The sequence below is a fragment of the Dermacentor silvarum genome, chromosome 8 (genome assembly GCF_013339745.2).
Source record: "Dermacentor silvarum isolate Dsil-2018 chromosome 8, BIME_Dsil_1.4, whole genome shotgun sequence".
Lineage (NCBI taxonomy): Eukaryota > Metazoa > Arthropoda > Arachnida > Ixodida > Ixodidae > Dermacentor > Dermacentor silvarum.
The window spans coordinates 31677708-31703633 of NC_051161.1; the positions used below are offsets into that span (position 1 = coordinate 31677708).

The 25926-nt window shown below is 40.8% G+C and overlaps 2 protein-coding genes across 13 annotated transcripts in view; both read right to left on the minus strand.

The window, feature by feature from the left end:
- The window catches only part of LOC119460960 (arginine/serine-rich protein PNISR-like), a 40355-nt gene extending 39646 nt beyond the window's left edge, over positions 1–709 (minus strand). For 6 of the 9 annotated variants that reach the window (XM_049672632.1, XM_049672628.1, XM_049672625.1 and 3 more), the window contains exon 1: positions 459–709. The gene's annotated coding sequence lies outside the window, so the exon portion shown is untranslated. The remainder of the gene's footprint in view (positions 1–458) is intronic. The other 3 variants (XM_049672630.1, XM_049672631.1, XM_037722115.2) reach the window with 2 other exon arrangements.
- A 2629-nt stretch (positions 710–3338) lies between these two features.
- On the minus strand, positions 3339–23264 carry LOC119460961 (calcium uptake protein 3, mitochondrial-like). Of its 4 annotated transcripts, XM_037722116.2 has the most exons (12): positions 22876–23264; positions 22656–22800; positions 22405–22515; positions 22254–22301; positions 22086–22168; positions 20751–20831; positions 18829–18900; positions 13369–13472; positions 12082–12259; positions 10780–10888; positions 7394–7551; positions 3339–3552 (listed from the first exon to the last, which is right to left on the minus strand). In XM_037722116.2, exons 1-12 carry the CDS (start codon positions 23110–23112, stop codon positions 3481–3483), a joined length of 1398 nt encoding a protein of 465 aa, XP_037578044.1. In that variant the 5' UTR covers positions 23113–23264; the 3' UTR covers positions 3339–3480. The 4 variants fall into 4 exon arrangements, with proteins under 4 accessions (XP_037578044.1, XP_037578045.1, XP_037578046.1 ...); XM_037722117.2 differs by lacking the exon at positions 18829–18900 and having other exon boundaries at positions 22876–23224; XM_037722118.2 differs by lacking the exon at positions 20751–20831 and having other exon boundaries at positions 22876–23207.
- Positions 23265–25926: the final 2662 nt, after the last annotated feature.

The window sequence follows — 25926 nt, forward strand, 5'->3', positions numbered from 1 at the left end:
GGCATTCTGCTATGACACCTCAACAGATCATCCAAGACAAGCGAATCAACGAATACATCTTCTATGACCGACGCCAGTTCCTAGATAGATTCTAATTTATAAGTAACGAACAGAGTACAAAGTGCGTGTTACTCCTACACAAACGCGGCACAAAGAACGTTATGGGCATCCATTCAGCCTCTAAACATTTAGAAAACTCGCAGATTTTACCTAAATTACGATCACACCCAATGCAGTCGAGATGAGGGCAGATAAACACAACAGAACCCCTTGTTATTGAAGGGAAACGCTTCGCAACACGACGCCAACGCCGGTAGCGCACGGAAGAAACTCATTGTGCTCTCAAAGCCTCGATGGGGTCATTTGCTGCATCTGTTCTTACAATGATGGACTATGCGTGATCGATAATCGGGCGTTAAGGTCGTGGTTCTACTACTAAACTAACGAAATAAATTTACCTTGGGTGATTGACTGCGGCGAGAGTTGCGCTGCAGTACTGCAGCGCTCCGATGCTGCCTGAGCAACGATGTTCCGCGATCTGACTTTCGCAAACGGCCAGGCTAGATGCCGAAATACACCATGGTCCACATATACTGCACCTCTTCCTTCCAGTGATCAAAAATAGTAAATCGTTGCAACCTGAAACGTGCCCAGTTTCTCAGGCGAACAAGATTAACAAGATGGCGTAGAAATCGAGAATGAGTAATGATGATAGTGGACCCCTGCGGCCCCTGAGGAAAACAAAAAAGCCCCTTGTCAGGAGATATGATATGTTTACACGCGGCCAGTCTTGTGTGTGAGAGCAGTCCCTGGTTCGCGTGCAAATTCGTTGCTTCCTCGAATAAAGGCATATTTTTCACCACGCGTCACACAACACTTTGCCACGGATGCAAAGAGCTGAAAAAAATTGTGATCGTGCTTCTTGAATTTGATGCATCTCAATCCTTGCAGGAGGAAGGTACCGTTAATGTAGTGGCCCATGTAGTAGCTTCCAGAAACTCGTTAACGGGCTAAATGAAGAACATATGAAGAACGAGCATGGCCCTCGTTTCCCGTGTGGCCGTGATTGGTTCCTTGTGTCTTTCTTTCTTTCTTTCTTTCTTTCTTTCTTTCTTTCTTTCTTTTATGGCTAGGGCGTGCAACTGGCACACAGAACACCCATACTGGCATGCCTACTACCCGTTGCAAAGGGTTTAGCCGCATTATATCATCATCATTATCATCATCACCATCTCTGGTTTCGTTTGCCGCGAGATTTGTAAACATTTGTCGAGACAAGGATGGAAGGACGGACGGCCGGAAAAAAAATGTGTTGATAAAAGCACCTGCGAGGTTGCTGGGCCGGGCTCAGGCCACCCGGGCATTACGTGCGGTGAGGCATAGCCGTGCGGTGAGGCATAGCCGTGCGGTGAGGCATAGCATAGGCATAGCCACGCGCATAAAAGGCTTCAACATCGAAGTTCGCGGATAATTATGGACATAGGGAGAGCATCTAGTCACAGCCCGATCGCTCAACACCAGACTGCAGGCTCGCCTACCCCGCCGTAACACGTGCTGCGGAGAGCCCATTCTATATAACTATATATCCTTATAAATAAACGTCTCGACGATTTTCAGAATAGCCGGGTATCAGGAGACGTGGCACTTTCAAATCTCTCGGAGCTACTGGCTCTTATTTTACTGCGAACTACGGTTGCCGTAATTTTGACAAAGGCTTGTAAACAGGAAGCAGCCCTGCTTCGACTGTCTGCCTCATCAATTCCCGAGTGTGATCAAATAACAATATGCGTCACGTGATAACTACAATACCATGATCGCGAGTTCCTTCCAAACAACTCTTCAATCAAGTCAGACAGCAGGTCATCGAAAGTGAGTGAAACTTGCATCATATGACACTATCGAAGTTCAAGAGCAAAGCTTCATTCCTGTATTTTTTAAACTAGAATAATATAGCATGCCCACAACTATATATAAAGCGCAACTCATAGGCGAGGGAGGGAGGAGTGGTAATTGTCAGCGGAGAATCACCCCCCCCCCCCCCGAAATGAATGTCTGGCTACGCCACTGACCTGGTGCGACTCGAGCAAAAATATTAAAAAATAAAGATTGCTGCAGTTGCACATCTTGCAATGACAGTTTTAAGAGATTTTCCAGCTGCATTTACAGTTGCTGTCATAGCTCCTCAATAAATATAATCTCATGTTACCATTCCAAGTAAGGACGAAATACAAAGAAATAGAGAGAAAATAAGTCACCTGAAACCAGTTTCGAAAATGAGACTTGCATTCTCAAAGTATTGATGCTGCAACCGTGTCATTAAGACACTGAAAAAAGTGTGAGTGCTGCGATCAGCATTGCTTAACAAGGCAGTGGTTATGATATATACTATGATGCAGAAGGCTATATTATATGGGCAGTGAGATGAAAGAAGCCAAGGGATGTTATAGTGAGTGGAAGGCCTGAAAAAAAAGAAAAGCTGTCGCTGTGGTTTTCCAAAGTGGACTGTTCTTGCACGGCTATGAATGTTTTCTGCAAGTAATACTATATGAATTGGTCAGAACCTTACGGCATGTAAAAATTTGCCTATTGGCTGGTGCTGCCACTGCTTATACTTACATTGGGTGAAAATGCAAACTTCTGAGAAAACTTATCAAATCATTGCAAACTAAGCTGGTATAATGCAATAATTCTTTTCACTTGATTCTATTCCTTTTTTATCATCCACCACTCACGGCTAGTTGGCCTTCGTGATAACATAGGTGAAGTGCTGCTAGGGCCACTGACGAAATGCGAAAAGCAAAAGAATTGGAATGGAATTGTTACATTATCCTGGCCATGCTTTCATTTAACACAAACTGAACTTCAACCAGCACTGCTAGTCCTTCATTTTAAAAAGTGCATGTTTAAGTTAGACGTACACTAAAGAGCAGTAAATTATACCGAAATGGTTAAGTGCAGTTTTTGTAATTGGTAAAAAAGTAAGTCTTAATGAACAAAACTGGATGCTTAAGCCACAAAAGAAAAAATAAATGAATAAAATAGATTGGTAATGACGCCACTTCGAAGTACATGCACCAGGTCCCTGTGACTTCATAGATTTCGACAGTGTCTGTTGCGGACTAGTTAAGCATTTAACAAAGAAGGATTACGTCGCATTCTAAATGGACCAAGAACTTAATAAAGTTTTCACAACTTTGAAACTAAGTTGCCCAATACGACTGAACTGCTCTGTAATGACATGCAAGAACTGTAAGTTATACATGATCGGGATTTGTTTTTCATGTAACAGCACCGAATTGTGTAGCATCAGATCAAGAAATTTTCACAGACAACAGATGAGTCATAGCAATTCTTTTATTTGTAGCACCATTAGATAAGGGTTAAAGCAACAGAGTAGCAGTTAAGCCGAAATTAATAAATATGCAATGCATGTGGATGATGTCCATACATTAATTAATGATGTAACAGCAGAACAAGTCTCTACTGGCTCCGAATTTCTTCTTTAATGCAAAGCTTGAATGCATCCCAGCCTTCTGTAGATATTAGATGAGACTGCAAGAAAACAGAAACAAGGTTATCATTACAGATTTATGTTGGAGCACAGCAAAAAACCATACAGCCGGTGTAATTTAGCCTGCTTACCTAGCAAATACAAGGTGCATGAAACTGCAATTATCCGATTTTGCATTCCACCCCAGCCAGTATTTGTAAAATTGTCAGCCTAGCTCATTTTCAGAAAGAAAATGGTGCACTAGAAAGAAATATTCTGTTCTGACAGTGTTGATGGACGCTATATCTGACACACCCACACGCACACGGCGGGAATCGAACCCATAGCCTCCCGCAGCCGAGGCGGGCACTCTACCACTAGGCCACGGCTGCGCAAATCGTGGCTAAAGCTATGACATACAAATATTGGTCTTCTCTTAACCTCCCGAAGTGTCATCTCCACAAAATTGACCCATCCTTGAAGCTACAAGTGCCATCAAACATTTCCCGCTCTGAGGCGACAGTCTTGTGCCGCCTCTGGCTCGGGGTGGCATTTACAAAGGCCTACTCATTTTGCATTGGAATTGCGGATACGCCCATGTGCGACTCTTGTGGAACTACAGAAACAATTGAACATGTCTTATGTCTCTGTCCCCAGTTCGACGTCGAGCGTGAAGCTCTCCGGACAGCATTCAACTGGCTGGACTCTCGACCATTTTCTGAAATGAAAATCCTTGGACCATGGCCGTATGCGTCGGTGGCACAGAAAGCCACGAAAGCCTTGTTGCACTATCTCAAGTCGACAGGTCTTGGCGAGCGTCTGTAGACTTCGTGCGAAGTTTCTTTGTGCGCGAAACTGTGCTCTCTCTATTTCTTTCTCTCTCTTTTCATCCCTATACCCCTTTCCCCAGTGCAGGGTAGCAAACCGGACGTGCGTCGGGTTAACCTCCCTGCCTTTCCTCTCTTCTATTTCTCTCTCTCTCTCTCTAATGGTCCACCGGTTATCTGTCCTACGTATTACATGGCCTGCCCAGCTCCATTTTTTTTCTTAATGTTCACTAGAATATCGGCTATTCCTTTTTGCTCCCTTATCCACATTGCTGTCTTCCTGTCTCTTAACGTTACGCCTAACATTTTTCATTCCATCGCTCTTTGCGCGGTCCTTAACTTGTTCTCAAGCTTCTTAACCTCCAAGTTTCTGCCCCATATGTTAACCCTGGTAGAATGCAATGATTGCACATTTTTTTTTTTTTTTTTCGATGACAGTGGTAAGCTGCTAGCAAGGATTTGGCAAAGCCTGCTTTTATTCTTCTGAAGATTTCCTTCTCATGATCAGTGTCCCTTTGATGGGCACCTAAATATAAGTTCATTAGTATTTTTTAATCCCGCCTCTATTGGAATGCAGGTGCTACGGCGAGGAACCCAACCAATGACTTTCTGCTTAGCAGCAGAACATAGCCCAATATTGAGCCATTGTGCTTTTTAAGAAGTCACATTATTAGGCACTCCATTTTGCATCCCGCTCTTTTTTTCACTACAAACCTCTGCCAACTCTTAAATTACGTTGTCAAAAAACTGTAAACTTCATCAAATAATCAATAAGTACTCATTAAATGTGGCCTGCACATTATGTACATTATAGAACTTAGTTTTCTATGCCAAATATTTTAAAGTTAGGCCATAGCCAGGTAAACACAAGAAAGACACTTTCATGCAACAATCTCTTCAAAAATGCTGTCTAGTATTCTCACAACACTCCCCAATTTATGTTGTGTGCCTCACATATTTTAGGTGGTACACAGTGCAGGTGGAGATGGACTTGTAGTATGCACATCTCCCCACTTTCCAAGAAAAAGTATTTCTATCCATTTCAATTTGCACACCTACTTATACAGACATGGTGCTTTCTAATGGAAGGAAATTTTGGTTCTGAGAAGTCAGAATTAGTAACATGAAACACTATACTCAGTAAACACTCATTTAGTATCTGCAAACTGCAAGCTCATAATGAAAGCATTGCACAGTTAGCTGGCTTTACCTGAATTTCAAGTCGTTCGCATATTTGTACTTACTAAAGTGACAGGCTCGTGCTGAAATGCAGAGAAATTATGCACAAAAATTCTTAAGATGCACTGTGAACTTTGAAACACTGTAGTACTGAAATGGCTTAGTACATAACGAAATGCTAGAACAACATAAAGCTCAATTAACCATTCATAGAACTAAGTACATTTTTTCCAAAACTCTTAAAATGTTTTGGGTGGTATGAGTAAATGAGGTGCTCAGAAATGGTTTACAACAAATTTCACTTCTCTACGGCCGGCAAGCCATTTACTCAAAAAAAGTGGGACATATTTGTCCCACTGCTCCTAAGAATCAAGATGAAAAATTATATTTAACCACTTCCCATTTAAAATGGACAGAAGCATGACGCACAAAGTGGCACAGCACAGGCCATACGCAAAAAGCTTGTGTGCACTTCTCGCCCGTGTATCAAATGCAAACGGCATCAGCGCCTTTTTGCATGTGCATGTTATTTGCACATGCGTTGCCAAGGGCAAGTTTTGCAGACTAGCTGTCAGCTCAAGATACAAAAATATGTGCTTATTGCAAGCTAAACATGCGCGTCTAAATGCTGGAAAGAGGAATAAGTTATGTAAGTGCGAGAAAAATTCAGGAAGCTTTCCAACAACTACGATAATTTTTCCAGCTCTTGCATGCTTGTCACCATTTGGTACCCACTTCCAAAAATATTCTCGCATGAAATGTTGAAACCTTTAGATAGAAGGCAGCACCGAACAAATGAGATAAATGCTCCCCTTTGCTCCCATAAAGCGTTTTTGAGCACATCACAATGTGGGATGTGCATGTCCCACTGTCCTACAAAGGGTATAAAAAAAGGTGGCGAGAATTATTTTTAACACTGACAGCGCCGGATATCTTTCCGAGTCGGAAGAAGGGTATTTTAAAAGCCCACAGATATTTTGGATGTACTACAACTAATGCCTTCGTTTGTCTCTTGAAGAGACAAACCACATTAAGACTAAGAGACAGAATAACGATGTAATGGAAAACAGGCAGCACCATAAAGTAAAGCCGAAAAAAAAAAATCGTTCCTCTCACACTTGCCAAGATAACACAAGGCACAAACACACAATGAATTACCAAAACAGTGCTCAAATACAAAGTGCACTGTATCCTGACACAACATGAGCAATGGATGTCATAAATCATGTACTTGGTACATGCATGTGGTATGACACGAGTACTATCTGCTTGGCATACTACAACGCTGACAAAGCTAAACTTCGTAGGTGGTTTGTGGTTGAATGCCGAAGGTATGGCACAAAATATGAACAAGAAGTCTTCAACAAAAGCACAGAGTGAGAGGCTGACAACACTTTAAACAATGCTGGCTTTTACATTTACCATCATGTAGGGGCACTGCTTGTGAAGTACAGTAAGTCACAAGGCAAACAGCAACATACACTGAATTCCAGTACTACTGTAACATGGCATCTGCAATGCAAATGTGTTTACAAGGGAAGGTAAAGAGGCCAGCTTGTCAGGGCGGGAACCTTATTGCAAGAAAAGCTGTAAGGGTACATTAGATGACTGGCCATTTAATATTGCTAAGGGAAAATATAGGCAGACAGCAGTAAGTGGAAATGTATTCACTAAAGATATATATACAATATATTACAGAGAACAATAGGCACTGTAAGACAAAATGGTGAACTAGCAACCAACTACCTGGCACGATACCTCACATTTATTCAACCTCAACTGCAGCATCCCCCTCATTGCAATGTTACAAAACTCGTATTAATACTTCGGTTCTGCAGTTAAGACCTTCGGTGCAGGCAGGCAGTTTTGCCTAAAACGGATGCTACATATTCCTTACCCTCAACCCACGATGGAGGCGGTCTCTCATAATGGCGATAAACTCTTTGTATGAAAGGAATCCATCACCGTCTGCATCAAATATCTGGAACACTGTGTCCACGAGGTAGGGATCCAGGCTATGACCAGTGCAGATCTTGACTGCTCTGTGGAACTCCTCTGTGAGAAACAGAGCAAAGGTAATGAAGTATAAATTAAAAATGGCACAAGGCAGAACGTGCAATGAAATAAAAAAAGTGTAACACTCCTTGTTGCACCTCCTGTCTTTTATATAGTATGCTAAGATACCTTTTGGTTCCTTTATCCACACATTCACTGTGCTATTAGGCGTGCATTTTTTGTTATAGGCAACAGGAAACATGGCCCACAAAAAAGACAATACACTACAGCAAGAATCACAAATAAAATAATAAGTTAAAGTTATGTGAAGACGCATACAGCAAGTCCCAGCTGATGTGCTGCAAAAATTAAAAAGAACGAAATGAACACTCAGGGCCCGCTATATTAATGAAATCAGCTGTATGTTGTTACCAGTCGTAAGGACAAGCCATCAGTATATATTCGTGCTCTACCCAATTAGTTATGAATAATTAACTACCTTTCTAAGAACTCATGCCACAGCTCATATTGTAATGCAAGATTTTTGGATGCCTTCGGATATGTAAGTTGCATTTATCTGCAGCACAATGCATAGTCACGTATGAAGGACACTGGTCCATTTTTGTCATGTTTGACGGCAGCACTGAGAGGTACATTAGGTGGCTGTTGTGTGCACCTTTTTGAAATTTCGCACGCATTCTCTTGAATGTGAAAAAATTGGAGGGGGCTTAAGCTTCGCCTTTAAGAGTGGAACGCGATAGCATTCAAAGATCCCTGGCTGCTTATCAGGCTTCCTGGCAACTGCAGCTTTCTTTTTCTCCAACTTCGCCTCCGCATGCGGCTGCCGTAGAGAAAACGCTGTTGTAGGCTGCCGAGGAGGCGAGCGCCATCTGGATGGTATTTTTGCAAGGAGGAAACCGTGGCGCGCCGCTGTGTGAGTGGTAGAAATGCTGGAGAAGGTGCTTGTGTTTGAGTTGCCTCGTAAGAGAATTATGTTTTTTCGTACATTCAAGTTACAGTCCAACACTATCACCTGTGTAGGTTATGGTTACGTCGTACTTTACGATTTTTCTGACGCATTTTACTTTGAGAAATTCGATTAGTTCACCAGTGCCTCTGTGCCACGCAGAAGGCCTGTGTTGTCGGCGTGGTTCGGGATGATTTTTTTGGCCGGGCAACACCCCCGACGCTGACACCGAACTTTCTGCGACACGGGGCCCTTAATGCTTTCGTGTTAAGAGAGAGAAGCATGAGATATCATCATTACCATCAGCAGCATAAATACATCCACTGCATGACAAACGCTTCTCCGAGTGATCTTCAATTATTCTGTCTTGCATCAGCCGAATCCATCAGAAGTCTGGAAGTTTCCTAATATCACCACAACACCTAATCCTCAACTGCCCATGGTGTTTCACTTGCCTTGGCACTCATTCCGTTTCTATAATAGACCAACGTTTGTCTACTCTATGCATTACATGACCTGCCAATCCACTTGTTCCTCCTAATTTCAACAACACCATCTACCTGTGCTTAGCAATCTAAAGCTTCCACGTTAAAACACAGGCTTTGAAATCTCCCACTGGCACCTATTTCCCATAGTTGCCTGTAACGGATGGTTTCCAGGTGACTATTTTGTTGTGTTGTGGGTGTTTCCTTATGACTCACTTAAACAGCTGAGACACCACACAGTTGCTTTCCTTATTAGCTTTTTGTTTTTTGTTAGGTGGCAATTTTTAGGCAGTCACATAGGTCAGTGGCCAGTGGTCCCTGTTTATAACTACGATGTCTAATTTACATAGTGTTGCTCTTCATAAAAACAATTTCTCATGTCATTCTAACACATCTGCACATAATTTTATAGACCATTCATTAGATTTTAATACTGACAGCAAGAAAGTGCTAAAGTGGCTCGGAGCATCGATAGGTGGCAGTTGGACAGTGTGTAGCTTTTTCTCTCCAGATAGCGCATCATGGTGCCTACAGAGCTTTTGTCCTTGTCTACTGACGCTAAAATGTTATCCAAGTTCACATACCAACACGCCCAACACACAGCAGATTTACAGTCCTGCCAGCCTGTGAACTTCAAAATTCGTAAAAAAATCCCACAGGCATGGCTAAAAGGGGGTGAGGTGATAGCATGTATTTCTTAAAGTTTGCCCTGAGCAAACACCTTTTGTGCAATGCATATGCACTTTCTTAATAATGATTTGGCACAGCATCTTTGTATACAGCATACAAGCTGTAGCAAACTTGGAACAGCAGGGGCTGACAAGCAATGCACTGTTTTTAGATCACAGTTACTTCTTCAGTGGCTTCGCCATTGCCAATTTGGCCTGTTTCAGGAACTTGTCTTAAAAAGCTTGCTCAAAGCAAGTACTCCTCTGATATATGGCGTCTGGCGCTGCCACAGGAGAGCAGTGCGAGTACCATAACACTATTTTATGGAAGCGCTTGAGTGCCGCTATCTTGGGCTGTTACTGCTGCCGTTTTCTATCTGTAACAACCAAATGCATGGCATTACAGTCGATTCATATGCATAAAAATGGTGGCACGATGCAATCGGTGTTTCATGACCATGTTATCTGACGTCGCTGCAGACAAAATGGTCTTGTAACAGGCCAAGATGGCGGTGCGACCATTCTGCTAAGTTGCAGAGTGACCACATGAACATTTTTTTCTTGTAGCAGAATAATTTGCAGAAAAATTTTTATTTCCTACAAGCTGACATCTGGAGTAACTGTTACCAATAGTACTGCTTACAAAATATATTTGAACATTCTGTTTCTGCCTACTGGTTTCAAGCTACACTTAGTTCTTCACAAATGTTTATACTTCTACTGAAATTTTCTTATTTCAACAATTCCTGCTCAGTTTTGTAATGAGTATATTCCCCGTTACTGTAGATGTAAGAATTCTTTAGGCAAGTTTTTGACACCCATTAGTGCAGCCGAAGAAATTATTGGTGATAAAAACAGTGTATTTACTTTTAGCACCTGAAAACAAGAATTTTACATGGGCCTGAGGAAAGAGTTGTCATCAAAGCACTAATGAGTTGCAGCACTAAACACTAGTGGTGTCTCCACACAGCAGCTAACAATAAATAAGTAAATAAATAAATAATAAAAAACACCTCATTGCATGTGAGCTTCAGCAGCCTGTGAGCAATGACGACTATAATTTTTTTTAAACACAAACTTTTTCCCTTAAGAAAACTGAAACATTGTCAGAACAATCACCCAGTAGCTTGTGGGAAAAAAAAATTATAATTCTGCGGTATGATGGTACCTTGTGATATTGGCTTATTTGCATATGTAAACATCCTCATGGCAATTGAAAAGTCATCCAAGTTGTTCAAGAACTGGCAAAAGGCTTTGAACTGGTCAAAGGTGATGCCCTGCAAACAAGAAACACAGATAAAATAACGTAAAAGAAAAGAAGAGACACAATTCACCAAGCAAGATTAATTCTCTCATAATAATTTGAGAATTAAGTGCATTGCATGAATAGAAAATGAGTTATAGAAGATTAGAAAGAACCAGCAGACTATGACAGATTCTCGGCAAGAATTTTACATTACTTATGTGTGACTCAGTAGTTTAGCTCTGATTGCAAAATAGAAATGAAAATTGAAAGCTGTTTCTTTCTCACAGCTGCTATTGCTTGTAAGCAAAAGCTTGTATGTGCATGATGGTGTATCTTGTATGCAGAGGCCACATTCCTGATATATTGCTTTCAGAGATATATTCACTTTAGCATGACGTAGCATCTGGCACGACAACTTATTCAAGCTATGAGCATCACCTCTGCTCGCTTATCCAAGGAACACAATCCAATAGCAGCAAAAGCATACATCACTTTTCCAAGTACAACGTGTGTGCTGTTTTATACCGTGATTCAACACTGATGCTGTCTGACTATTATTATCAATGATTGCCTGCAATGAGCCTTACTTTTGCATGTCTGTTGCCCATTTAGGTCGGCGTTCATTGAAGGGGTCTCTACCAGCTTGCAGTTAGGAATCTAAATGCTGTTGTGACTTAATTATGTCATGTAAAAATCTGACAGAGAATAGACTGCAAATGAATGAGACACGAGAAAGATGGAAGAATGCCCAGCAACCACTGCTCACTACAGCTATTGTGGCTCTTCAACTCTACTTTGCAGTAGCAGCATTGCCCAGTCAACAAATTACAAGAACTACAGAGTTTCCCGCACAAATTACCAGAGAGAATGGGAATGATGGACAGTACATCGATATGCCTAAACTTCATGCGTCTGGCTTCAAACAGCTTTGTGAAATTGAAAATTGATATCTTGAGAAAAATATTGCATTATAAGTTTAACAATTCGCAATGATGCATTTGTGCAGAGACTTATTGCCTCTCTATGTTTAGAAAACGATGGTTGCTTGAAAACTTTGAAAGATAAAGCATAATAAATAGCAGCACACACAAGAACATCTGGAGCCACAAGATCAAAATTTAGACAAATCCGTGTACCACCCATTATTCCCATGGTAGTCAAATATCGCAGTGCCAATGTTCTCTCAAGTAATTTTATATAGAAACTTTTCCCATGCATACTAACCTTCTCCTCAGGGATACGATCCTTAACCCTGTCAATGTAGGCTTCATAGTTGGCACTGTGGATGTAGGTGTAGCGAAGTAGGATGCGTGCAAAGTCAACCTCCGAGATGGTCGGCATCCCTCGCGAGAATTCTGTGAACTCTAGCTCCAACACTTCTGTTTGAAGGTTGTCCATAAACCTGGGCACAGAGGATGCTTTAGCGCTCAGCATGTTTCAGCAAATGACAGGTCCATTTGCGAGGCCATGCACATGTCCTAATGATTCACTAACACATGCCGTTGCTTTCTGCACAGAAACTAGTGAAGGAAGAGGAATTAGCATTCAGAAAAACAAAAGTGTTTTAGTTATACACTCATGCTCCTTATACAAACATAAAAGCGTCAAAATGTACCAGTGCCTCAGGCTGTCAAGCAGCAGTGCAAATAACTTGATCTTTCACAGTATTCTCACTCTGAATATGTTATTGAAAAATAAACAAAGCCAGATTCCCAAACGACGTCTGCAAATTCTCGAAAAGATTTTGAAGATGCAGAAGCTTACCATTTGAAAAGGGAGGCAGTGTCACGTTAGCAACATTACTGCGCAAGTATCAACATTTTTAGAAAATTGGTTTATTTCTAAGTGTAACGCCCATAGAAAACATGGACAAATCAAAGTGTCAGTGGCCCAGAGAGGAAGTGCTAACTTTAATAATTGTACGACCATAAATCTGTGTACGAACGTCTCAGACCACCCACTTGCATTGGCACCAGGGTAACTTTTACATAAGCCACTGCGAAAGGAAGCCACTACACATCCTAGTGGGGCTTGCCTAATCAGTTATTAACACATTTTTTGCTGAAATTGCTATGCACAAAAGCTTACAACGAAATTACAGACAACAATGCAACCAACACAAACGGAGGTTTACTCTTGATCCAAATAAATATGGAACTTGTGAGGAAGTGGGAAACAAAACCAAGAAAAGATCGAAACACAAAGGTGCTTCTTTACTGAAATAGCACAGCCAGTCACGGAAGCATTAATGCAGAAACTGGGAATGCACTCTATGCTTGCGTGTGCAACCTAAGTAATGTGTATACCTTCGAGTTTCAATATGTGTGCCCAGCCAACAAAAGAATTCAGGTTTTTCATTCCTACATCATTAAGAAAAAATTCTGTGAGTGGCTGTACATAACTAAAATGTTCAAGAACATCATCTTCTGTAATTTAATCATCAATTCCCAAATCTACATAAGCTCCATCTAAGCAAGATAATAAACACATCTTGCCACCATTGGCACTCACCTGTGAAAGTCGTCGTATCTAAGTGTATCCGAGCCTTTCTTCCCAAACAAGTGCACAAGCAATGTTGTGTCTACTATGTTGTAATCTTTGCTTTCACTGTTCTCCTAGGAAAATTTGTATATTGTTATACAAGCAACATGAAGCAGTCAATATCTTCCTTTGTTTACTTCTAGAACTAATGCTGTTAAAAAAAATGCACAGTGCAAAGGAGAAAGCTACAGTGCAGCTTTTCAGTTAATAAAATTTAGCGGTCTTCCAATGGCTGACGACTGTTGTTTGTGTCCGACATTTAGCTATGACTTCTCTACTTGCTCTCATGACAGTTATAGTTAAAACTGACAAATTCTCCTCAGTTATATATTTGTTACAAGCAAATTTAAAAACTGAGGAGTACTTACAGCAGAAAGAGCACTGACTAAATAGTTGGCAAATGAAAAGCTTCACCAACTTAATTGCTTAAGTGCCAACTTCAACAGGGCAAATCCACAGCCTACCATCAAGATGAAGTATGCATTAATAAGGATTAGGTTTAGCTGGTACTCATCAGTGCCTAAATATATCAGATTGCCAGAAAAAGAAGAAAAGATCATCAAGCAGTTAAATTCCAGCAGCGAATTTATAAAGTTTAGACATCCTAAACACTCATTAGTCAAATGCATTGGCGTTAGTTAATTTTTCTAAAACTATGCACAGCGCACACGCAGGTAGCACGTGAGATTATGACACAGCACTGCAATATGAAGCAAGTGAAGCATGACAAAAGCTTCGATGCAAAAATTCACTACAGGGCACTACTTTGCATGACAAGGCACAAATACAGAATGCACTATGTTGCAAGCCAAAAACCAGCAAATGAAGCAGCTGGAAGAGTCAGAGGAATTCGCAAGAAATACCAGCACTGGCTGTCAGCACAAGATGAAAACTGTTTTGCATCAAAGCACCCGATCGTCATGTCGCCACCACAGGTAATATGAGGCCTGGGACACTTTAGTATGCATTTCAAATATGTTTTAAGTCATGGGTAATTAAACATAAAGAAAGGCAAATTACATCTCTTGATATTAAAAAGCCTGACATCTGTCAGCCCAAATGAAGCCCTAGATAATTAGCATTAAACAGCATGCGCAGATGGACAAAAAGCTTATTTCTTACACGCATCAAGAAAATAAGCATGTAATGCTACTTTAAGTATGCAGTCCAACTTAGATATAACACAAACATTTTGGATTATTGGATATAGTGAAGTAAATTTAAAATGTTTGTCACCAATATGATCATTTAATGAATACATGCTTATAACGAATAATGGATATAAAGAAGGTATTTTTTTGCCCGATGTGGCTTCGAGGCTAGACTGTACTGGCGTCTACTAGATATTACACATAGTGCAAAATAGAATGGATAATGCTAAGTTTCAAATGCTAGCAATCTTAGTCAAACGCTTTCGAAACAAGATGCAATGAAGCGCATCAGCCAGAAATCAGCAGAAGCAAGCTGTCATAATGCAACAACACATGATCAAACTGAATAGATGCTTATTTTGCACAAGCAGATAAAGGCAGCCTGATAGGAGGGACAGTGTCAGAAGCTTCCTTGCTTGAGGCTTTCGAATAAATCCAGCAAAACACAAATGGTAGTCCATTTCCCATGGAAGCTTGGCTACCAGTATGGATTGAGATTAGTTGCACCAATGCACCATTTCTAACCTGAAAAACCACTGACACAATACATACTGCTACACTGAGCAAAAAAAATGTGGGACTCAGTATGATCTAACCTAACGTACAACTGCACATGAATCTGATCAGTGTCATCACAATAGAATGTCAGATAGGTGTCTTGAAATGTACTATCAGTGCAGAATGTTTTCAGAGCACAAGCGCCATGAGAAAGCCAACACAGACAGTTTTAGTAGGCAGTCTGTAACAGCTGCGGACACCCCTGAAGGCACTGCATGTTCAATGTCTTGATGTGTACAACATCAAGACATTGGCCCCCAAATCAGAATCACTAATTAAAATAATGATGTTTAAAATGTGTTGCATTCGTTTAAGACACTTTTTAATATAGACTTGTGCTGCAAAGATGATTAATATGTAAATGTATTCTGGAAATCTGGACATTCTGGGCATATGGCTCACAGCCCGAGTATGTGGCCATGCAGAGAGTTCCTACCTCTTGTTAGTGATTTGTGTCAAACAAGTCTCTCAAGCGACTGGTCATTTTCATTCATTCATTCATTCATTCATTCATTGAATTTGACATTCTAAAGCAACGAAGGGGCTATATAAGCGATGCTGTAGAGGAGGGTGACCAACTGGAGTTCTTTATTGTGCACCCAAAGCTCGCTACGCAAGCACTTTTTGCATTTCACGTCCATCAGCACATGGCCACAAGGGCCAGGAATCAAACCCTGGAACTTGTCACAGCGGCAGGCACTCAATTACACTGCACATAAAATTGTACATTGTCCTTCCTCACATGGACTATTTCTTAAAGTTAGGCATGGAGTACACATTTGTGGATGCAAGAAAATTAATTGAAAAATCATGTTTTTTAATCTGTTATGGTGCCAATTGCTCTTTTATAATGCTGAAAATGCAAGACATTTGTGATTTTTTTTATTATTGAATTAATAAGTGCCTCAAGGGGGACACAAACAATGCCCAAGAAAATGCACAATTGCCTAAGCTGGATTTTTTGCTAAAAGCCTCCAGCAAAGCCAGCAGAACAAAAGGAGAAGCAAGTAATGGAGAAGCTTTCAAGAAAGCACACAAAGGCCATCAGTTACATGCACGATTACAAACACTGATTGCTACAGGACGAGGCCTTACGGGAAGCCTTGATGGAAGTGAGTACAATCTCTGGTGATGGGCAAAGGTGGGACACACAACGCACATGTTAATTCCACACACAACACACACATGTATCAACTGCCCTTCTTATTTTGTGCTAGTGCAGCATAGCGGGAGACGGTCACTAAGACAATGGCCGGCAATAGGCCAACTGAAAACTTTTCTGGAGGGGTTCGAATAATGACGTTGTCAAGTAGAATTGAATATTACGTGTATTGGGAAATATTTGCTTTGAATGTCCAAGTGAATACCCAATATTTTCTTGCTCTTCAAAAAGGAAAAAGTATAGAGGAAGGTGGAAAAAAATCGTATTTATTTCCTTCAAAGCACATATTGCTATCCGTAAGTCTATTTGATTCTCTTGCTGTTCAGTTGCAGTTCTGTTTTCTTACTGCGTAATTGAACCCTATATCACCATTGCCAATAACACCATAATTGCACTGTGTTGGGCTCTAGCTATTCACAAACACACAATTCCCACCATTAACAGGCTGGCTTTCTCACATTTTTTAATTACATACGTAGTGGCTGAGCCCATCGCATTTTCAAGTGCACAATGGACGAAGGAGATATCTGGTGCTATATTTTAAGCAAAGTTACAAATTAATTCCAAGTGCTTTCTAAGGCTTACTTGGCATGCATAGTACTATTGTGAACATTTTTTCTTCTAATTGCATATGTCCACAGGTTGTGCTACAGTGCAAGAAACAATGACTCTGTGCACAGCAAGATTGGAATGGCAACTGTCAATTATCTTATGGGAAGTTTCCTGCACAACTGCACAATGTGAAAGCAGTAGGGACAGTCGCATGAAGCTAAGGTTGAGAAAGAGAGCTGTAAGCTGACAGTTCAACAAATATGCTCAAGGGATGCACAATAGCACAAACAATTTGCTGCAACTGATGCTCAAGTGGTTGAGATAACGCTGAAACACATAGGGCAGCATAACAGAGCACCGCTGACAGAAACTGAAGAAGCGCAGCAATGTTTGCACCATTTTTGCAGCTGCCCACAAGAAGCGCAGCTTTTCACAGACACAAAGCACATCTGACTGGGATGCACACAGCAAGTTGCAGCCACAACCCAACAGTAAGACAAATAAGGTATGTGAAAGGAAGACAGAAAACTATTGAAGAAAAACAAGAAAAAGAAACCTGCAATGGTGTGTGTGTGTGCTTTTTTTTCCATTAAAAATAAACTTACGCAGTCACCCGGTGATAATGTCATGATTTTCTTATTCCTGTATGCGCAGCTGGGAGCCCACAACTTAACTTGAAATGCCACGCACCCTTTCAGGTTTTTAACACACCCCCCTCTCTTTTCCTTACCGTAACATAGAACACAACGCAAACACCTCTTGGATAGCTTTAATGTTAGCGCTAAGCAGTGCCTCTAGCAAAAGCAAAAGTGAATAAATCTCATCACTAGAGTAGCAGTGTAATCTGGTGGTAAAGAATGATGCCACTGTACTGATACTATGGCATCTAGGACGTGCGGCACAGCAGAGAGTCCTGACATGTGACCTTGAGGTCATGCTAGTACAAAAGCTCTGCCCGATGATGCGTACAGCATAGTGGGCATTGTCCTCTACGGCGCACATCTTCAAGTATTATAGAAATTATGAAAGGGAAGAGAAGGCTGCTTAGGTGTGGCAGCGAAAGCATTTGGTCGCCGATAACGCTCTTAATGCAAGACACAGTCAAGAACATTTTCTAGGAATATATTCATGAGGAGATGCCCTTTATTATGAGACGTATTGCACACCTTTCATAAAATGTGTTGCTGGGCTGTTCTAACATGGCAGTTAGACTGCGTTGTCACAGTAGCGACCATAACATGACTCAATTCTACAAAAGATTCAAACTCGGAATGAAGATCATGGTGCAGCTAATCACGAACCTGAAAGCATCTACAAAGTTGGCTCATTTGTTCACCTGCCTCCTACTGACAAGCGCAGCCCCAATAAATCTACTGGTAAATGAAAACCAGAAATGTTGTGGTAAAAAAATTTAAAAGTACACTCAATGGCAAAAGTTTTCAGAGAACAGAACTCATGAAAAGGTTAACTTCCTTTTTGCTTTGAAACTCGGCCTCAAGTTCAGCACTGCAATGTTTCAAGTCTAGAATGGATGCATTGGTAATGGGACTAATTATTAAACGTGACTTCATATTTTTTCGGATCCCAAGCTTTGAAAACTTTTGAGATCACGGTTGCACCCTTGTTATGAGAATCATAAAAGTGGCTTAACCTTGTGCACTCTCTTAAACTCTGCAGCACAAATGTGCATGTCAGGATCAGTAATTAAAGTTATTAGTTTGCATAGTTGGTTACATCATTATTAAAGTAAGTGCTGTACTTAACATCTACTTCGTATGCATGATACCCCAAGAGAGAATTCCTATTCTGAATAGCTAAAGCAAACATCCGTGAAACTTAAATATGAACATCTCAAGTAGCTATATAAAACACTAACACTTCGAATTAATTTCACGCAGATAAAAAAAAAGAAGAATGACACAAATTGCATATACACTAGGTTGAAATTCAAGATGTACCATTTATATGACATGAAGTGACTAGCTGCCAGCTTAGGGACATGCTTACCAGCTCAGGCACATCTGTATTTCCTGTGAGCCTCTTTCCACGGCGTGCAACAGTGCTAAATATCTTTTCAAGCTGAGGAAAAGAGGCAAGAAGATGACAGAGGTGCGGAATAGTCAGGAGGACAGCTAGATAGCAATGAACAGAGCGTCTACACCACTCACTCATGAGTGTATGTGACCAGTGCAATGCAAAGGTTGGGCACCTGCAGCAATAAGTGCAGGAACAAAGAACACAAGTGCAGGTGCTCAAAGCATTGTGTTCACTACATAAAGCAGCAATCACAAAACAACAGATAACACATTTGGCTCAGCTTACAATACTCAGACACAAAAGACAGCTTGCAAACTGCCAACGTAGCTAGTCTTGGCATGAGGAGGAGAATCAAGAGTGCCTCACACGCTAAGTAGCTGAACCAAATGCTTTTCAGCAGAGGAATGAGGACACAATCCCAGTCTGCAACACATAATGCAGAACCCAAATATGTGGTTGCAGATGGCGTGATGTGATTGACTGACTGATTGAATGCATCAATCGATCAATCAAAGGGGGTTTAGCATCCCAAAGCAACATAGGGGCTGCGGAAGATATTATATAGCGGAGGGCTCTGGATTAATTCTGACCATATGGGATTTTCCCACGCGCACCCAAAGCAACGTACACGAGTGTTTTTGCATTCCTGACCCATTGGAATGCTGCTACTGTGGTCGAGAATTGAACCTGCAGCCTCATGCTACACACTAGAACATCACAGCTGCTAGGTCCACCGCAGCAAGTGCAAGCGATGGAATGAAATGCTACAACCTCTCCGCTGTCCACATTCAGGAACCAGAACAAACAGACAGGTCTTGCCGTCTTCCTAGTGCTTTCGAGCAGGATGTGCATACGCACTCACAATAACTTGGCAAAAAATTATGGAGCTCTAACTTAGACGGCCTACACACAGCCAGAAGCTACTCGACCTCACATATTGTTTCTCTTGAGTGAACCTACCATGTGTTCACACAAAAAAACAATCTGTTTGGGCCAGGTCACAAAGTTAGCACAGGTGACAAAATAAGAAAGGACCTGAAAAGGATCTTTAAATTTCAGAATATGTGGTTTCCTTTAGCTTACACAGAACTAGGTTTCTTGGGATCGTGCAACGTGCGCGCAGCCTTCAAATGCCAAATGCTTGGGCTATTTATTATAGTAAAGGAGGCACATTGACAGCTGATGACAGTGTTTCAGCTTCCTTAAAGCAAGATTTATCTTTAAGGGTTGCTCAATCTAACTGTGGAGCCGAATAGAGCCGAAACCGGATATATTGAATCTGAAGAGGATCACAAAAAAGTTCGATATATAGGTATTTTGATATATAAAATAAAAATTTTATTAAGAAATTTTTAAGGTTATTTTACTGCTGTTCGTTTTACACAATAATTGGTTATATGTGGGTTATATATATGTGGGTTCGACTGTATTCATAACATAACTTTCCAATAAAATAATCACTACAGCTCCTCCTCATTCATTTGAAAATCATATAGCTTTTAGCATTCCAACTGCTCAAACATCACATGAACAATGTTAGTGATTCACAGCTAACAGCTACCTGGCTTTAAATACAGTGTATATTTCTTATGCGTTATAATTTCTTGCCAACTTTTGCTAGCACAACATCAATGACACCGAAACTCATTCACACCATGCATAGCTGTAAAACACACAATGCTGCCATTTGAAGTGGCTATTTTCGCCTAATCTGGAGTGAATTTTTTTTTCACTTTGTCTTAGCACACAGCTGTATTATCCATGATGAAACAAAAAACCAGAAAGCCAGTGTCAGCCACATGATGTCATTCCAGCAAAGCCAACTTTCATGCAAAGCTTTTTCCGCAAGCCTGAAATAAATGATGCACCCAAACACAACAAAATGAACTTACAATATCCGGAGGAACATCTGCAAAAATTCCGAGCTTTCCAGACTTTTTGAAAAAAAGTGCTGCTACAAGGATTTGCAGGACCTGATATTGCATACATGCATATGTGCAAAAGAAAAGCAACATAAAGAGTAAAAAGAAGTCAATTTAAATGGAGACAAAAAGAAATTAAATACATTTTGAACATGTGCAAGCCTCTTATAATAAAACAAAGGTAAATACTGCATGCTTACATGCTTGCACATGATAAAAATGAAAAAAAAAAAAAGCAGTATGTGCTGTCTTTACATATAGTAACTGTGCAAATGCATAGAGTCCAACCAAGAAAAGTGAAGAGAGCTTCGGTCAATATGCCAATTGCATTCAATAAGAATGAGAACTGCCATAGTAAATGAGCACTCGCACTACGAAATGCACTAGAAATAGCTTCCCAAAACCGTGCACTGAGAAGTCGATCGTGGGGCCACAATGGGCAGAGGTGTTGCTTATTGAGCATTGACAAAATTTTGAATCTTGCTAAATAAAACAAATTGGAAGTCTGAAGTCATTAGAATTATTAAAGGCAAGGAGCTGCCAAACTAGCTTTACTGCACTATTTATTCATTTACTTGAGAAAAAGAGTAATGTGTCTGAAAACAACTGATAATCAACATCCTATGAATTCAACAATGTGATAAAAACTGGTCTTGCAAGGTAATTCATGATCTGAGGACAAACCAAAACATGTTAACTACAGGAGGGAAGTCTACCACTAGAGCATATTAGTACATGTTTATAACAACAACATAAAAAGAGACTTCCTTGCTTGAGTATATATCATATAATACGCCCTTAAATGCATCGCACATATAAATGAAGTAGACGAGCCAACATCTCTTTATAAATATTTTGGATGTGTCATATGTCATACATGAGAAAAAATTTCTTACATATTGAGGATTATATATATACGTAAGGGGTGGAAATGAATATTATTAAAACATTGAAGACACTTCACATGAGCTGACCCACTGTGTTATACACATACTTATATGAATGCTCAAGTGTCTTGACTGGCTTCTAATCACCTTTTGCAAAAAAAAAATATCATGAATTTATGATATGCGACGTGCCCCAAAAGGGAACCAATCCAGACTCGAACTGTATTTAAATAAAACATAGGTGTGTATGTATGTATGTATGTATGTATGTATGTATGTATGTATGTATGTATGTATGTATGTATGTATGTATGTATGTATGTATGTATATATATATATATATATATATATATATATATATGCACAGACACTCATAGAATAAATTAAGTAATACTAGTACCCCTTAATATTCACTCACCACCAGAAATTCTTGCTTATCAACTCTCTGGTTGCCATCCGTGTCAAACATGTTGAACGCAATTCTAAATCCACACTGAGGCTCTGTAACACGTACAAATAGCAATGCAACTTCTTCAAGCAGCTATATATATCGTACTGTACGTGCCGCAGGATCTCCAACACCTACTTGTCAATACGGACAGCAGGAAGAGGTACTCTGTGTATGATATGATTCCTGCGAAACAAAAATGTAAAGTTAAGAATCATGCCCGATTATATTAGACTGTTTGCAGCAAATAAAAATTGAAGCTATGCTCCGATAAACAGCAAAAACTCACCGCGCTCCCTCAGGTCTCTGAAAAGCTTTGTAGATCCATACTTTCTTGCTGGTGTTTGGTCCAGCATGTGCTCGAGCTCTTTCTTGGTCAGGTGATGCCTGTGCAATCGGGCTGGTAAAAGGAACAGACAGAAATTGAGTTCACGTACGGGTAGCGCATAAATGAACGGGAAAGATCGAGTATTCACGAAGCGAGCACATCTAGCTGGATCTTCACCTACTGCAGTCGCCCAGACCGATGCTGCTACTCACGTCTTGGATCAGACTCTGTCAGTGATTCGAGAAAGTCTTCGGGGGTCATGTAAAGTTGGCCCTCGTACTCAACCGAGGCAAACCGAATGAATCGTCGTTCACGCTGAGTCAAGTGCATCGCGTGTTCGGCTTCTTCGCGATCCTCCTGAATATCAAAGATAATTAGAGAATTCACACAAGAAATAGAACGATCCAGTACAAGCAGATAGGAATTACTCACTCGAATCGCAGCATCCCTCGCCTCCTTGGTCGGTTTCTTGGCCAGCACAGTCAGGGGTCGTTTGGTCACTAGCAGGTAAGCGGCCATCGAAGCGGACGCAACTATACTCATGGGAACGCCAAAGCGAAGCGTTCTCTCTATTATTCGCTTGTGAGAGATGCATCGTGAGGGCTGTCGCGCTATGCTTTTTCCGATGAAAAGCGCAACATTACTGCTGCGCAAAATGGGCGTCGCCATATCTGCAGACAGCTAGTTTCGGTTTGTACTGAGTGGCCAGACGGCGGCGACAACCTTCTGGCCATGGCTCTCGGCGGGCGCTTGGTACTTTGATTTCTTTAGTTTGGAATTAATAGTTATTGTCAAGTACTATAACACTAATTACAGATTGTAGGTGATGTGAATAGCAATAAAAAGTCGCATCATGAATGTATCCGGGACCTATGACCTCAAAGAATAAGCTTTACATCAGAGGCTTCGCGCCGCACCATCTCAGAGTCCGCGGAAGGCTATTTTAATTGTGAAGAGCTGCGCGCGACGGCGCTAGCGGCACCAGAGGCGCCAATTTAGAATAAGTAACGCATGAACGTAGAGTCAAGTTCGTTGGCCAAGTTGGCTGTAGGTGTTCTCTGGTCAAGTAGGCAGATGTTCTTTGAAGGGCGTTCTAACCGGCGGCGCGCAGCTTGCTTGCCTGCTTGCTTGCTTGCCTTTAAAAGTGGCTCGTACCCACTATGGGGGATTGGCCAAGAATCGGGTGATTGAAGGAAAACAATTATCGGAGTCTAATCAGGATCACTTTTGAAAATTTTTTAATGACGAAAGGAAATTATTCATATAAAATTTAAGAATTTAGCAAGGAAATCGTCCTGATTCAATTATGTACCCCACAACAGCTGCACCAACACCCCTATGACAGTGTCCGAGAGAAGAGGCACCAAAAGATAGAATATTGGGTATCGTTAAATTTAATCCAGCACTGTTAAATTTTTCTTCTAAAGCATGTTTTCTTAATGAGAAAAAACGGTGGCATGACAGGAAGAAGTGTTCTATTGTTTCCTCTTCACCACAGTATGAGCACAAGGAGGAGGGCGCCAGACCAGATCGATGCAGATAAAAGTTTAATGTAGGAGTACGACATCTGAATTTGGTAAAGAGGACTTCAAGTTTTCTATTATGGCAGAATTTTCTGTTCCAAAGAAATAGGAGGTGTCGATAATCAGTTAGATTTGTTAATGGCAGGTTCCAGGAGTCTTGCATGACTGCCCGTCTCCTGAACCTAGCCGCGGTTATGTAAGCTGATACAGGAAGAATCGGAAGGATTGGACCACTAAGGGCAGCTCTCGCTAAGCTGTCAGCTAATTCATTAATAACTAATCCTTTGTGACCAGGCACCCATACCAATCTAATTAGCTTTAAGTTAGAAGGAATAAGACATTGGAATGTACGCGAAACTTGTGAGCCACTATTTGCAGTGAGAGCTGAACATAATGACAAAGAATCCGTTACGATTACAACTTCCGAGATTGATGAGTGCACTTTTCGTAGAGCCAATGTAACCGCAAGAAACTCAGCTAGAAATACTGGTATATAGTCTGGAAGTCTTAAGGAGAACGACCAGTCGAAAGCGGAAGAGAAAATTCCAATTCCAGATTTTTCTTCTGATTGCGAGGCATCTGTCGCTATGACGGCTTTTATTTTTAACTCCAATAAGTGATTTTCTAATAGCCCATTTAATATACTGTAAGAAAGTAATTTTGCGTTGTTTGGATATATATCGTCGAAAATAATTTGGAGATTCTCTCTCTCACTGCAAATTGGAGGGATCTCACATAATCGTACATCTAAGGGACCAACCAGTGCCTGCACGAAAACGACCTGAGGAGTGTGGAACCGGGGCTAGGAAGATTGAAAAAATATTGCAGGCTGGGAAATGAAAATTATTTGTAATTTTATAGGGAATTCTTACATTTTTAAGAATGTTTGGACCGTTAATAACCGAAATCTGCACATGAGAGAAGGTAAATGTGTTTCTAGGTATAATACATTGTTGGCAACGAACTTTGGCAATCCAAGGCACAGGCGTAAAGCTTCCCGTTCCAGAAGAACAAGGGGATGTAATTTGTATGCCGGCGCACCTGAATATAGAACACATCCAAATTCCAAAATTGGCCGTATGTACATTTTATAAATCATCACAAGAGAGTCTCTCCGCATTCCTGATCGACTGTTGCAAAGCCTTCTTAGCATTCCAATCGCTCGCACACCTTTTTTATTTATGTATTCAATGTGCGTGCGCCAATTTAGCCGGTCATCGTATATTATGCCCAGGTATTTTACCGAGTCCACCTGAGGTATGTTCTGTAGGCGGTAAGTTAAGTTTATATGTATTGGATCTAATAAAGGAAAAACTATTATTGCGCATTTACTGACATTTAGGGAGAGGCGAATATTCAGTAACCAGTTTTCTAATGTCGCACAGGTATGTTTGCAAACGATTATATAAGGAGTGGATGTCAATGTCAGATGTAAAAAAAGCAATGTCATCTGCGTAGACATATGTGTATATGTCATTATGACAAGTAATAGAGCTTAGTAATATATTAAATAATAAAGGGGACGTGACAGCTCCTTGTGGAACTCCACGCGATTGTCGACGACTATTTGAAGAATATCCTTTCAATGAACAATAAAATTTTCGGTCAGTCAGAAACTCGCTAAACCATTTTGTTATGTATTTTGGGAAATCAAGGTTAATTAATCGATTCAATAAAACTTCGTGTTCTACACTATCGTAAGCTTTTGATATATCTAAAGTTACTAGAGCTGCAATTTGTCTCTGGCGACGTGCTAGTTTTATACGGCTTTCCAGGCGCGCAGCAAAGAACGCGCCTCTTCTTTCTTTTTCGCGTCTTCCTGCGGGAAACAATTTGCGTTTCCTGTCTGATTCGCTCCTATGAGAAAATTTAGCCTGCAAAAATGAAAATAATACTGGCGAACGGAGGTCTCAGGACAGCACCTGAGATTATAATAAAGCAGGTGGCGCAGGATCTCCAG

Excerpts from the sequence above, each read along its gene's own strand:
- LOC119460961 (XM_037722116.2), bottom strand. The coding sequence starts at position 23,112 with ATGGCGACGCCCATTTTGCGCAGCAGTAATGTTGCGCTTTTCATCGGA. Across the intron at positions 20,832-22,085 it reads ATAAGCAAGAATTTCTGGTG|GTCCTGCAAATCCTTGTAGC; the intron begins GTGAGTGAATAT and ends ATGCAATATCAG. Across the intron at positions 3,553-7,393 it reads GCCTCCATCGTGGGTTGAGG|TCTCATCTAATATCTACAGA; the intron begins GTAAGGAATATG and ends GTTTTCTTGCAG.